We start from the raw sequence: 13,953 nt of genomic DNA, 5'->3' as shown, positions 1-13,953 counted from the left end.
CCCCAAATTCCTCCAATTTTTCCATTTTTTCCCCAAATTTCCCCCAAAATTTCCCCAAATTTCCCTTTTTCCCCCAATTTCCCCCCAAATTCCCCAATTTTCATCCATTGTCCCCAAAATTCTCCCAATTTTCCCCCCAAATGTCCCAAATTTTCCCAATTCCCCCCCAAAATTCCCAATTTCCCCAAATTTCCCCCAATTTCTCCCCCAATTTCCCCCAAAATTTCCGTCAAATCCCTCAAATTTTCCCCAAATTTCCCCATTTTCTCCCCAATTTCCCCCCCAAATCCCCAATTTCCCCAAAATTCCCCAAAATCCCCAAATTTCCCCCCCGAAATTCCCCCCAATTCCTCCCATTTCCCGTTTCCCTCCCCAAATTCCCAGTTTCCCCAAATTTTCCCCAATTTTCTCCCAAATTTCGCTAAAATCCCTCAAATTCCCCCAAATTTCCCCCCAATTTCTCCCCAAATTTCTCCAATTTTTCCATTTTCCCCCAAAATCCCTCAAATTCCCCCAATTTTCTCATTTCCCCCAAATTCCCCCCAAAATTCCCAAAAATTCACCCAAATTTCCCCCAAATTCCCCCAAATTTCCTCCAAAATCCCCCCAAAATTCCCTTTTCCCTCCAAATTTCCCCAAAATTCCCCCAATTTCCCCCCAAATTTCTCCAAAATTTCCCAAAATTCCCCAAAATTCCCCCCAAAATTCCCCCAAATTCCCAAAAATTTCCCCAAAATTTCCCCAAAATTCCCCCCAAATACCCCCAATTTCCCCAAAATCCCTCAAAAATCCCTCAAAAATCCCCCCAAAATTCCCCCAAAATCCCCAAATTCCCCCCAAAGTTCCCCCCAAATTCCCCCCAAATTCCCAAAAATTTCCCAAAAATTTTCCCCAAATGCCCCAAAATTTTCCCCAAATTCCCCCAAATCCCTCAAAATTTCCCCCAAATTTCCCCAAATTCCCCCCAAATTCCCCCAAAATTCCCAAAATTCCTCCAAAATTCCCATTTCCCCCAAATTTTCCCCAAATTTCCCCATTTTCTCCCCAAATTCCCACAAAATTCCCCAAAAATTCCCCCCAAATTTCCCCAAAATTTCCCCAAAATTCCCCCAATTTTCCCCAAAATCCCCAAAATTCCCCCAAAATCTCCCCAAAATTCCCCCAAATTCCCCCAAAATTCCCCCCAAAGTTCCCCCCAAATTCCCAAAAATTCCCAAAAATTCCCAAAAATTTCCCAAAAATTTTCCCCAAATTCCCCAAAATTCCCCATAATTCCCCCAAATTCCCCCCAAAATCCCCAAATTGCCCAAAATTCCCCCAAAATTCCCAAAAATTCCCAAAAATTCCCCCAAAATTCCCCAAAATTCCCCCAAATTTTCCCCAAATTCCCCCAAAATTCCCCCCAAATTCCCCCAAATTCCCCCCAATTCCCCAAAATTCCCCCAAAATTTCCCCCAAAGTCCCCCAAAATTCCCCCAAATTTCCCAAATTTCCCCCAAATTTCCCCCAAATTCCCATTTCCCTCCAAATTTTCCCCAAATTTCCCCATTTTCTCCCCAAATTCCCCAAAATTCCCCCCAAATTTCCCCAAATTTCCCCTTTTCCCAAATTCCCGGGTTTTTTGCCCCATTCCAGCTCCCTGATCCGTTGGGACCTCGAGGAGCTGCCCCAGGGGAGCTTCCGGCACCTTCCAGCGCTGACCCTGCTGTGAGTGACCCAAAAACCCCAAAATTCACCCCAAAAACCCCCAAATTCACCCCAAAAATCCCAAAAACCCCAAAATTCACCCAAAACCCCCAAATTCACCCCAAAAAACCCAAAATCCCCCCAATTCACCCCAAAAATCCCCCAAAATCCCAAAATTCACCCCAAAAATCCCAAATTCACCCCAAATTCACCTCCAGGCTCTGACCCTGCTGGGAGTGACCCAAAAATCCCAAAATTTACCCCAAAAAATCCCAAATTCACCCCAAAATCGCCCCAAAAATTTCACCCCAAATTCACCCCAAAATCACCAAAATTTCCCCCTAAAATGCCCCAAATTCACCCCAAAATGGCCCAAAATTGCCCAAATTCACCCCAAAAACCCCAAATTCACCCCAAAATTCACCCCAAAAACCCCGAATTCACCCCAAAATGGCCCCAAAAATCCCAAATTCACCCCCCAAAAACCCAAATTCGTCCCAAATTCACCCCCAGAATGTCCCAAATTCACCCCAAAATCCCCAAATTCGCCCCAAAATGTCCCAAAATGACCCAAAAATGTCCCAAATTCACCCTAAAGGACCAAAAATGGCCCCAAATGGACCCAAAATTCCCCCAAATTGGCCCCAAACCACCCCAAAAACCCAAATCCACCCCAAAATGGCCCCAAAACCCCAAAGAAATCCCAAAATGGCCCCAAATGGCCCAAACTCACCCCAAAATGACCCAAAAAACCCCAAATTCATCCCAAATTATCCCAAAATCCCCAAATTCACCCCAAAAACCCCAAAATGGCCCCAAATATCCCAAATTCACCCCCAAAAATGACCCAAATCACCCCAAATTCACCCCAAAATGGCCCCAAAACCCCAAATTTGCCCCAAAATGTCTGAAATTCACCCCAAAATGGCCCCAAATTCACCCAAAACCCCAAAAATTTCCCCCAAAAATCCCAAATTCACCCCAAAAACCCCAAATTCACCCCAAAATGGCCCCAAAATCCCTAAATTCACCCCAAAAAACCCCAAAATGGCCCCAAAAATCCCAAATTCACCCCAAATTCAGCTCCAGGCTCTGACCCTGCTGGGAGTGACCCCAAAAATCCCAAAAATTCACCCCAAAAAAATCCCAAATTCACCCCAAAATCGCCCCAAAAATTTCACCCCAAATTCACCCAAATCGACCCCAAAATCCCCAAAATTTCCCCCTAAAATGCCCCAAATTCACCCCAAAATGGCCCCAAATCCCCCAAATTCACCCCAAAATTCACCCGAAAAACCCCAAATTCCCCCCAAAATGGCCCCAAAAAAATCCCAAAATCACCCCAAAATTCACCCCAAAAATTTCACCCCAAATTCACCCAAATCGACCCCAAAATCCCCAAAATTTCCCCCTAAAATGCCCCAAATTCACCCCAAAATGGCCCAAATTGCCCAAATTCACCCCCAAAACCCCAAATTCACCCCAAATTCACCCCAAATTCACCCCAAAATTCACCCCAAAAACCCCGAATTCACCCCAAAATGGCCCCAAAAATCCCAAATTCACCCCAAATTCTCCCCAAAATTTTCACCCCAAATTCACCCAAATCGACCCCAAAATTTCCCCCCTAAAATGCCCCAAATTCACCCCAAAAACCCCAAAATGGCCCCAAATATCCCAAATTCACCCCCCAAAAAACCCAAATTCACCCCAAATTCACCCCCAGAATGTCCCAAATTCACCCAAAATCCCCAAATTCACCCCAAAATGGCCCCAAATGACCCAAAAATGTCCCAAATTCACCCCAAAAGGCCCAAAATGGCCCAAATGGACCCAAAATTCCCCCAAATTGGCCCCAAATCCACCCCAAAACCCCAAATCCACCCCAAAATGGCCCCAAAACCCCAAAGAAATCCCAAAATGGCCCCAAATGGACCCAAACTCACCCCAAAATGACCCAAAAAACCCCAAATTCACCCCAAATTATCCCAAAAATCCCCAAATTCACCCCAAAAACCCCAAAATGGCCCCAAATATCCCAAATTCACCCCAAAAACCCCAAAATGGCCCCAAATATCCCAAATTCACCCCCAAAAATGACCCAAATCACCCCAAATTCACCCCAAAATGGCCCCAAAAACCCCAAATTTGCCCCAAAATGTCTGAAATTCACCCCAAAATGGCCCCAAATTCACCCAAAAACCCCAAAATTCACCCCAAAAATCCCAAATTACCTCAAATCAACCCAAAATTGCCCAAAATCCCCCAAATTCACCCCAAAATCCCCAAAATTTCCCCCAAAATGCCCCAAAATCCCAAAAATTCACCCCAAAAACCCCAAAATTCACCCCAAAAATCCCAAATCACCCCAAATTCACCTCCAGGCTCTGACCCTGCTGGGAGTGACCCCAAAAATCCCAAAATTTCCCCCCAAAAAATCCCAAATTCACCCCAAAATCTCCCCAAAAATTTCACCCCAAATTCACCCAAATCGACCCCAAAATCCCCAAAATTTCCCCCTAAAATGCCCCAAATTCACCCCAAAATGGCCCCAAATTGCCCAAATTCACCCCAAATTCAACCCAAAAACCCCAAATTCACCCCAAAATGGCCCCAAAAATCCCAAATTCAGCCCAAAAACCCCAAATTCACCCCAAAATTCACCCCAAAAACCCCGAATTCACCCCAAAATGGCCCCAAAAATCCCAAAATGACCCCAAATATCCCAAATTCACCCCCCAAAAAACCCAAATTCACCCCAAAATGTCCCCAAAATGTCCCCAAATGTGCCCAAATTGACCCCAAAATGGCCCCAAAATTTCCCCAATTTGTCCCCAAATTGTCCCCAAATCCCCAGAATTGTCCCCAAAGTGTCCCCAGATCCCCAAAATGTCCCAAATGTCCCAAAATTGTCCCCGAATGTGCCCAAAATGTCCCCAAATGGTCCCAAAAATGTCCAAAATTGACCCCAAATTGTCCCCAAATGTCCCCAAATCTCCCCCAATTGTCCCAAAATGTCCCCAAATTGTCCCCAAACGGACCCAAAATTGTCCCAAATGTCCCTGGATGTCCCCAGATGATCCCAAAATGTCCAAAATTGTCCCCAAAATGTCCCCAAATGTCGCCAAATGTGCCCAAATTGTCCCCAAATGTCCCCAAATGTGCCCAAATTGACCCCAAAATGGCCCCAAAATGTCCCCAATTTGTCCCCAAAATTGTCACAAATGTCCCCAAGCTGTCCCAAACTGTCCCCAAAATTGCCCCTAAAATGTCCCAAAATGTCCCAAATTTTCCCCTTCATTGTCCCCAAAATGTCCCCAAATGTCCCCAAATTTCCTGAAATCGATCCCGAAATGTCCCCAAATGTCCCCAAAATGTCCCTAAAATGTCCCCAACTGTCCCCAAATGTCCCCAAAATGTCCCCAAAATGTCCCTAAAATGTCCCCAACTGTCCCCAAATGTCCCCAAAATATCCCCAAATGTCCCCAACTGTCCCCAAATGTCCCCAAAATGTCCCCAACTGTCCCCAAATGTCCCCAAAATGTCCCCAAAATGTCCCCAAATGTCCCCAACTGTCCCCAAATGTCCCCAAAATGTCCCCAAATGTCCCTAAAAATGTCCCCAAATGTCCCCAAAATGCCCAAAAATTGTCACAAATGTCCCCAAATGTCCCCAAAATGTCCCTAAAATGTCCCCAAAATGTCCCCAAATGTCCCCAAATGACCCCAAATGTCCCCAAAATGTCCCCAAAATGTCCCCAAATGTCCCCAATTGTCCCCAAATGTCCCCAAGTGTCCCCAAAATGTCCCCAAATGTCCCCAAAATGGCCCCAAATGTCCCCAAATGTCCCTAAAATGTCCCCAAATGTCCCCAAATGTCCCCAAAATGCCCAAAAATTGTCACAAATGTCCCCAAATGTCCCCAAATGTCCCCAAAATGTCCCTAAAATGTCCCCAAAATGTCCCTAAAACATCCCCAAATGTCCCCAAATTCCCTCAAATCTGTCCCCAAATGTCCCTAAAATGTCCCCAAATGTCCCCAACTGTCCCCAAATGTCCCCAACTGTCCCCAAATGTCCCCAAATGTCCCTAAAATGTCCCAAAATGTCCCCAAATGTCCCCAAATTATCCCCAAAATGCCCCAAAATGACCCCAAATTTGTCCCCAAATGTCCCAAATGTCCAAAAATGTCCCCAAAATGTCCCCAAATGTCCCCAAATGTCCCCAAATGGCCCCAAATGGCCCCAAATGTCCCCAAAATGTCCCCAAAATTGTCACAAATGTCCCCAAATGTCCCCAAAATGTCCTCAAATCACCCCAAAATGTCCCCAAATGTCCCCAAAATTGTCCCAAATCAGTTCCCAAATGTCCCCAAATGTCCCCAAATGTCCCCAAATATCCCCAAAATGCCCCAAATTGTCCCAAATTTTCCCCATAAATGGCCCCAAAATGGCCCCAAATGTCCCCAAAATGTCCCAAATTGTCCCTGTGTCCCCAAATGTCCCAAAGTGTCCCCAAATCACCCCAAAATGTCCCCAAATGTCCCCAAATGTCCGAAATTTTCCCCTTCATGGTCCCCAAATGTCCCCAAACATCCCCAAAATGTCCCCAAATTGTCCCAAAAATGTCCCCAAAATGTCCCAAATTTTTCCCTTCATGGTCCCCAAATGTCCCCAAATTGTCCCAAGTTTGTCCCCAAAATCCCCAAAATGTCCCAAAATTGTCCCCAAAAATGTCCCCAAAATTGTCCCAAAAGATGTCCCCAAATGTTCCCAAAAGTTTTCCCAGTGTCCCAAAATTGTCCCCAAAAATCCCCAAAATTGCCCCTAAAATGTCCCCAAATGTCCCCAAATGTCCCCAAATCGATCCCAAAATGTCCCCAAAATGTCCCCAAAATGTCCCCAAATGTCCCTAAAATCCCCAAAATTGTCCCAATAAATGTCCCCAAATGTCCCCAAATGTCCCCCAAATGTCCTCAAATGTCCCCAAAATGTCCATAAAATGTCCCCAAAATGTCCCCAAATGTCCCCAAATGTCCCCAAATGTCCCCAAATGTCCCCAGATGTCCCCAAATGTCCCCCAGTGTCCCCAAATGCCCCAAATTGACCCCAAAATTGTCCTCAAATTGTCCTGAAATGTCTCAAAAATTCCTCCAAATGTCCCCAAATTATCCCCAAAATGCCCCAAAATGACCCCAAATTTGTCCCCAAATGTCCCCAAATGTCCCCAAATCTCCCCAAATGTCCCCAAATGTCCCCAAAATGTCCCCAAATGTCCTCAAATGTCCCCAAATGTCCCCAAATCACCCCAAAATGTCCCAAAAATGTCCCCAAATGGCCCCAAACCACCCCAAATGGCCCCAAAATGTCCCCAAATGGCCCCAAATGTCCCAAATTTTCCCCTTCATTCTCCCATAATGTCCCCAAATGTCCCCAAATTGTCCCTAAAATGTCCCTAAATGTCCCAAATAGCCCCAAAAATGTCTAAAACTGTCCCCAAAAATGTCCCCAAATCTCCCCAAATGTCCCCAAATGTCCCCAAATGCCCCAAAATTGTCCTCAAATTGTCCTGAAATGTCTCTAAAATTCCTCCAAATGTCCCCAAATGTCCCCAAATGTCCCCAAATGTCCCCAAATTGTCCCCAAAAAAGTCCCGAAATTGCCCTAAAATGTCCCCAACTGTCCCCAAATGTCCCCCCCTGTCCCAGCCTGGTGTCCTCGGGGCGGCTGCGCAGCGTCGGGGACGGAGCCTTCGACGGACTGGGAGCACTGGAGTACCTGTGAGTGATACTGGTTATACTGGTTTGTACTGGTTTGTACTGGGAATGGGACTGGGAGCACTGGAGTACCTGTGAGTGTTATACTGGTTATACTGGTTTGTACTGGTTTGTACTGGGAATGGGACTGGGAGCACTGGAGTACCTGTGAGTGTTATACTGGTTATACTGGTTTGTACTGGTTTGTACTGGGAATGGGACTGGGAGCACTGGAGTACCTGTGAGTGTTATACTGGTTATACTGGTTTGTACTGGTTTGTACTGGGAATGGGACTGGGAGCACTGGAGTACCTGTGAGTGATACTGGTTATACTGGTTTGTACTGGTTTGTACTGGGAATGGGACTGGGAGCACGGGAGTACCTGTGAGTGATACTGGTTATACTGGTTTGTACTGGTTTGTACTGGGAATGGGACTGGGAGCACTGGAGTACCTGTGAGTGATACTGGTTATACTGGTTTGTACTGGTTTGTACTGGGAATGGGACTGGGAGCACTGGAGTACCTGTGAGTGATACTGGTTATACTGGTTTGTACTGGTTTGTACTGGGAATGGGACTGGGAGCACTGGAGTACCTGTGAGTGATACTGGTTATACTGGTTTGTACTGGTTTGTACTGGGAATGGGACTGGGAGCACTGGAGTACCTGTGAGTGATACTGGTTATACTGGTTTGTACTGGTTTGTACTGGGAATGGGACTGGGAGCACTGGAGTACCTGTGAGTGTTATACTGGTTATACTGGTTTGTACTGGTTTGTACTGGTTTGTACTGGGAATGGGACTGGGAGCACTGGAGTACCTGTGAGTGTTATACTGGTTATACTGGTTTGTACTGGTTTGTACTGGGAATGGGACTGGGAGCACTGGAGTACCTGTGAGTGTTATACTGGTTATACTGGTTTGTACTGGTTTGTACTGGTTTGTACTGGGAATGGGACTGGGAGCACTGGAGTACCTGTGAGTGTTATACTGGTTATACTGGTTTGTACTGGTTTGTACTGGGAATGGGACTGGGAGCACTGGAGTACCTGTGAGTGTCATACTGGTTATACTGGTTTGTACTGGTTTGTACTGGGAATGGGACTGGGAGCACTGGAGTACCTGTGAGTGATACTGGTTATACTGGTTTGTACTGGTTTGTACTGGGAATGGGACTGGGAGCGCTGGAGTACCTGTGAGTGATACTGGTTATACTGGTTTGTACTGGTTTGTACTGGGAATGGGACTGGGAGTGCTGGAGTACCTGTGAGTGATACTGGTTATACTGGTTTGTACTGGTTTGTACTGGGAATGGGACTGGGAGCACTGGAGTACCTGTGAGTGTTATACTGGTTATACTGGTTTGTACTGGTTTGTACTGGTTTGTACTGGGAATGGGACTGGGAGCGCTGGAGTACCTGTGAGTGTTATACTGGTTATACTGGTTTGTACTGGTTTGTACTGGTTTGTACTGGGAATGGGACTGGGAGCACTGGAGTACCTGTGAGTGTTATACTGGTTATACTGGTTTGTACTGGTTTGTACTGGTTTGTACTGGGAATGGGACTGGGAGCACTGGAGTACCTGTGAGTGTTATACTGGTTATACTGGTTTGTACTGGTTTGTACTGGTTTGTACTGGGAATGGGACTGGGAGCGCTGGAGTACCTGTGAGTGTTATACTGGTTATACTGGTTTGTACTGGTTTGTACTGGTTTGTACTGGGAATGGGACTGGGAGCGCTGGAGTACCTGTGAGTGTTATACTGGTTATACTGGTTTGTACTGGTTTGTACTGGGAATGGGACTGGGAGCACTGGAGTACCTGTGAGTTTTATACTGGTTATACTGGTTTGTACTGGTTTGTACTGGGAATGGGACTGGGAATGGGACTGGGAGCACTGGAGTCCCTGTGAGTGTTATACTGGTTATACTGGTTTGTACTGGTTTGTACTGGGAATGGGACTGGGAGCACTGGAGTACCTGTGAGTGATACTGGTTATACTGGTTTGTACTGGTTTGTACTGGTTTGTACTGGTTTGTACTGGTTTGTACTGGGAATGGGACTGGGAGCACTGGAGTACCTGTGAGTGATACTGGTTATACTGGTTTGTACTGGTTTGTACTGGTTTGTACTGTTTTGTACTGGTTTGTACTGGGAATGGGACTGGGAGCACTGGAGTACCTGTGAGTGATACTGGTTATACTGGTTTGTACTGGTTTGTACTGGGAATGGGACTGGGAGCACTGGAGTACCTGTGAGTGTTATACTGGTTATACTGGTTTGTACTGGTTTGTACTGGTTTGTACTGGGAATGGGACTGGGAGCACTGGAGTACCTGTGAGTGATACTGGTTATACTGGTTTGTACTGGTTTGTACTGGTTTGTACTGGTTTGTACTGGTTTGTACTGGGAATGGGACTGGGAGCACTGGAGTACCTGTGAGCGTTATACTGGTTATACTGGTTTGTACTGGTTTGTACTGGGAATGGGACTGGGAGCACTGGAGTACCTGTGAGTGTTATACTGGTTATACTGGTTTGTACTGGTTTGTACTGGGAATGGGACTGGGAGCACTGGAGTACCTGTGAGTGTTATACTGGTTATACTGGTTTGTACTGGTTTGTACTGGTTTGTACTGGTTTGTACTGGGAATGGGACTGGGAGCACTGGAGTACCTGTGAGTGATACTGGTTATACTGGTTTGTACTGGTTTGTACTGGTTTGTACTGGTTTGTACTGGTTTGTACTGGGAGGGACTGGGAATGGGACTGGGAGCACTGGAGTACCTGTGAGTGATACTGGTTATACTGGTTTGTACTGGTTTGTACTGGGAATGGGACTGGGAGCACTGGAGTACCTGTGAGTGATACTGGTTATACTGGTTTGTACTGGTTTGTACTGGTTTGTACTGGGAATGGGGCTGGGAGCACTGGAGTACCTGTGAGTGATACTGGTTATACTGGTTTGTACTGGTTTGTACTGGTTTGTACTGGTTTGTACTGGGAATGGACTGGGAGCACTGGAGTACCTGTGAGTGTTATACTGGTTATACTGGTTTGTACTGGTTTGTACTGGTTTGTACTGGGAGGGACTGGGAATGGGACTGGGAGCACTGGAGTACCTGTGAGTGATACTGGTTATACTGGTTTGTACTGGTTTGTACTGGTTTGTACTGGGAATGGGACTGGGAGCACTGGAGTACCTGTGAGTGATACTGGTTATACTGGTTTGTACTGGTTTGTACTGGGAATGGGACTGGGAGCACTGGAGTACCTGTGAGTGTTATACTGGTTATACTGGTTATACTGGTTTGGACTGGTTTGTACTGGTTTGTACTGGGAATGGGACTGGGAGCACTGGAGTACCTGTGAGTGTTATACTGGTTATACTGGTTTGTACTGGTTTGTACTGGGAATGGGACTGGGAGCGCTGGAGTACCTGTGAGTGTTATACTGGTTATACTGGTTTGTACTGGTTTGTACTGGGAATGGGACTGGGAGCACTGGAGTACCTGTGAGTGTTATACTGGTTATACTGGTTTGTACTGGTTTGTACTGGGAATGGGACTGGGAGCACTGGAGTACCTGTGAGTGTTATACTGGTTATACTGGTTTGTACTGGTTTGTACTGGTTTGTACTGGGAATGGGACTGGGAGCACTGGAGTACCTGTGAGTGATACTGGTTATACTGGTTTGTACTGGTTTGTACTGGTTTGTACTGGTTTGTACTGGGAATGGGACTGGGAGCACTGGAGTACCTGTGAGTGATACTGGTTATACTGGTTTGTACTGGTTTGTACTGGTTTGTACTGGTTTGTACTGGGAATGGGTCTGGGAGCACTGGAGTACCTGTGAGTGATACTGGTTATACTGGTTTTTACTGGTTGTACTGGTTTGTACTGGGAATGGGTCTGGGAGCGCTGGAGTACCTGTGAGTGATACTGGTTATACTGGTTTGTACTGGGAATGGGACTGGGAGCACTGGAGTACCTGTGAGTGATACTGGTTATACTGGTTTGTACTGGTTTGTACTGGGAATGGGACTGGGAGCACTGGAGTACCTGTGAGTGTTATACTGGTTATACTGGTTTGTACTGGTTTGTACTGGTTTGTACTGGTTTGTACTGGGAATGGGACTGGGAGCACTGGAGTACCTGTGAGTGATACTGGTTATACTGGTTTGTACTGGTTTGTACTGGTTTGTACTGGTTTGTACTGGTTTGTACTGGGAATGGGACTGGGAGCACTGGAGTACCTGTGAGTGTTATACTGGTTATACTGGTTTGTACTGGTTTGTACTGGGAATGGGACTGGGAGCGCTGGAGTACCTGTGAGTGTTATACTGGTTATACTGGTTATACTGGTTTGTACTGGTTTGTACTGGTTTGTACTGGTTTGTACTGGGAATGTCACTGGGAGCACTGGAGTACCTGTGAGTGTTATACTGGTTATACTGGTTTGTACTGGTTTGTACTGGGAATGGGACTGGGAGCACTGGAGTACCTGTGAGTGTTATACTGGTTATACTGGTTTGTACTGGTTTGTACTGGGAATGGGACTGGGAGCACTGGAGTACCTGTGAGTGTTATACTGGTTATACTGGTTTGTACTGGTTTGTACTGGGAATGGGACTGGGAGCACTGGAGTACCTGTGAGTGTTATACTGGTTATACTGGTTTGTACTGGTTTGTACTGGGAATGGGACTGGGAGCGCTGGAGTACCTGTGAGTGTTATACTGGTTATACTGGTTTGTACTGGTTTGTACTGGGAATGGGACTGGGAGCGCTGGAGTACCTGTGAGTGATACTGGTTATACTGGTTATACTGGTTTGTACTGGGAATGGGACTGGGAGCACTGGAGTACCTGTGAGTGTTATACTGGTTTTACTGGTTTGTACTGGTTTGTACTGGTTTGTACTGGGAATGGGACTGGGAGCGCTGGAGTACCTGTGAGTGATACTGGTTATACTGGTTATACTGGTTTGTACTGGGAGGGACTGGGAATGGGACTGGGAGCACTGGAGTACCTGTGAGTGATACTGGTTATACTGGTTTGTACTGGTTTGTACTGGTTTGTACTGGGAATGGGACTGGGAGCACTGGAGTACCTGTGAGTGTTATACTGGTTATACTTTTTATACTGGTTTGTACTGGTTTGTACTGGTTTGTACTGGGAATGGGACTGGGAGCGCTGGAGTACCTGTGAGTGTTATACTGGTTATACTGGTTTGTACTGGTTTGTACTGGGAATGGGACTGGGAGCACTGGAGTACCTGTGAGTGTTATACTGGTTATACTGGTTTGTACTGGTTTGTACTGGTTTGTACTGGTTTGTACTGGGAGGGACTGGGAGGGACTGGGAATGGGACTGGGAGCGCTGGAGTACCTGTGAGTGATACTGGTTATACTGGTTTGTACTGGTTTGTACTGGTTTGTACTGGTTTGAACTGGGATTGAACTGGGATTGAACTGGGATTGAACTGGGAGGGACTGGGATTGAACTGGGATTGAACTGGGGGGGACTGGGATTGAACTGGGATTGAACTGGGATTGAACTGGGAGGGACTGGGATTGAACTGGGATTGAACTGGGAGGGACTGGGATTGAACTGGGACTGAACTGGGAGGGACTGGGATTGAACTGGGACTGAACTGGGATTGAACTGGGAGGAACTGGGATTTAACTGGGATTGAACTGGGAGGGACTGGGATTGAACTCGGAGGGAACTGGGAGGGACTGGGATTGAACTGGGATTGAACTGGGATTGGACTGGGAGGGACTGGGAGGGACTGGGATTGAATTGGGATTGAACTGGGATTGAACTGGGATTGAACTGGGATTGAACTGGGAGGGACTGGGATTGAACTGGGATTGGACTGGGATTGAACTGGGATTGAACTGGGATTGAACTGGGATTGAACTGGGATTGAACTGGGATTGAACTGGGATTGAACTGGGATTGAACTGGGAGGGACTGGGATTGGACTGGGATTGAACTGGGATTGAACTGGGATTGAACTGGGATTGAACTGGGATTGAACTGGGATTGAACTGGGATTGAACTGGGATTGAACTGGGATTGAACTGGGAGGGACTGGGATTGAACTGGGATTGGACTGGGATTGGACTGGGATTGAACTGGGAGGGACTGGGATTGGACTGGGATTGAACTGGGATTGGACTGGGATTGAACTGGGATTGAACTGGGATTGAACTGGGATTGAACTGGGATTGGACTGGGATTGAACTGGGATTGGACTGGGATTGAACTGGGATTGAACTGGGATTGGACTGGGATTGAACTGGGATTGAACTGGGAGGGAACTGGGAGGGACTGGGATTGAACTGGGATTGAACTGGGATTGAACTGGGATTGAACTGGGATTGAACTGGGATTGGACTGGGATTGAACTGGGATTGAACTGGGATTGAACTGGGAGGGAACTGGGAGGGACCGGGATTGAACTGGGATTGAACTGGGAGGGACTGGGATTGAACTGGGATTGAAC

At 46.6% G+C, this 13,953-nt stretch overlaps 1 protein-coding gene across 1 annotated transcript in view; it reads left to right on the top strand.

Annotated features, from left to right (window-relative positions):
* Positions 1-1,635: 1,635 nt before the first annotated feature.
* The window catches only part of LOC311166006 (uncharacterized protein), a gene marked incomplete at both ends in the record, with an annotated part of 30,033 nt that continues 17,715 nt past the window's right edge, over positions 1,636-13,953 (top strand). The window contains 2 exons of the mRNA XM_084227499.1: positions 1,636-1,707; positions 7,393-7,464. Of these exons, the coding sequence (XP_084083625.1) occupies positions 1,636-1,707; positions 7,393-7,464 (144 nt within the window). The remainder of the gene's footprint in view (positions 1,708-7,392; positions 7,465-13,953) is intronic.

This window comes from Fringilla coelebs (assembly GCF_963513975.1).
Source record: "Fringilla coelebs genome assembly, contig: SCAFFOLD_371, whole genome shotgun sequence".
Taxonomy (NCBI): Eukaryota; Metazoa; Chordata; class Aves; order Passeriformes; family Fringillidae; genus Fringilla; species Fringilla coelebs.
Note: the sequence above shows the minus strand (reverse complement) of the source record. Positions and strands in the feature narration are given on the sequence as shown.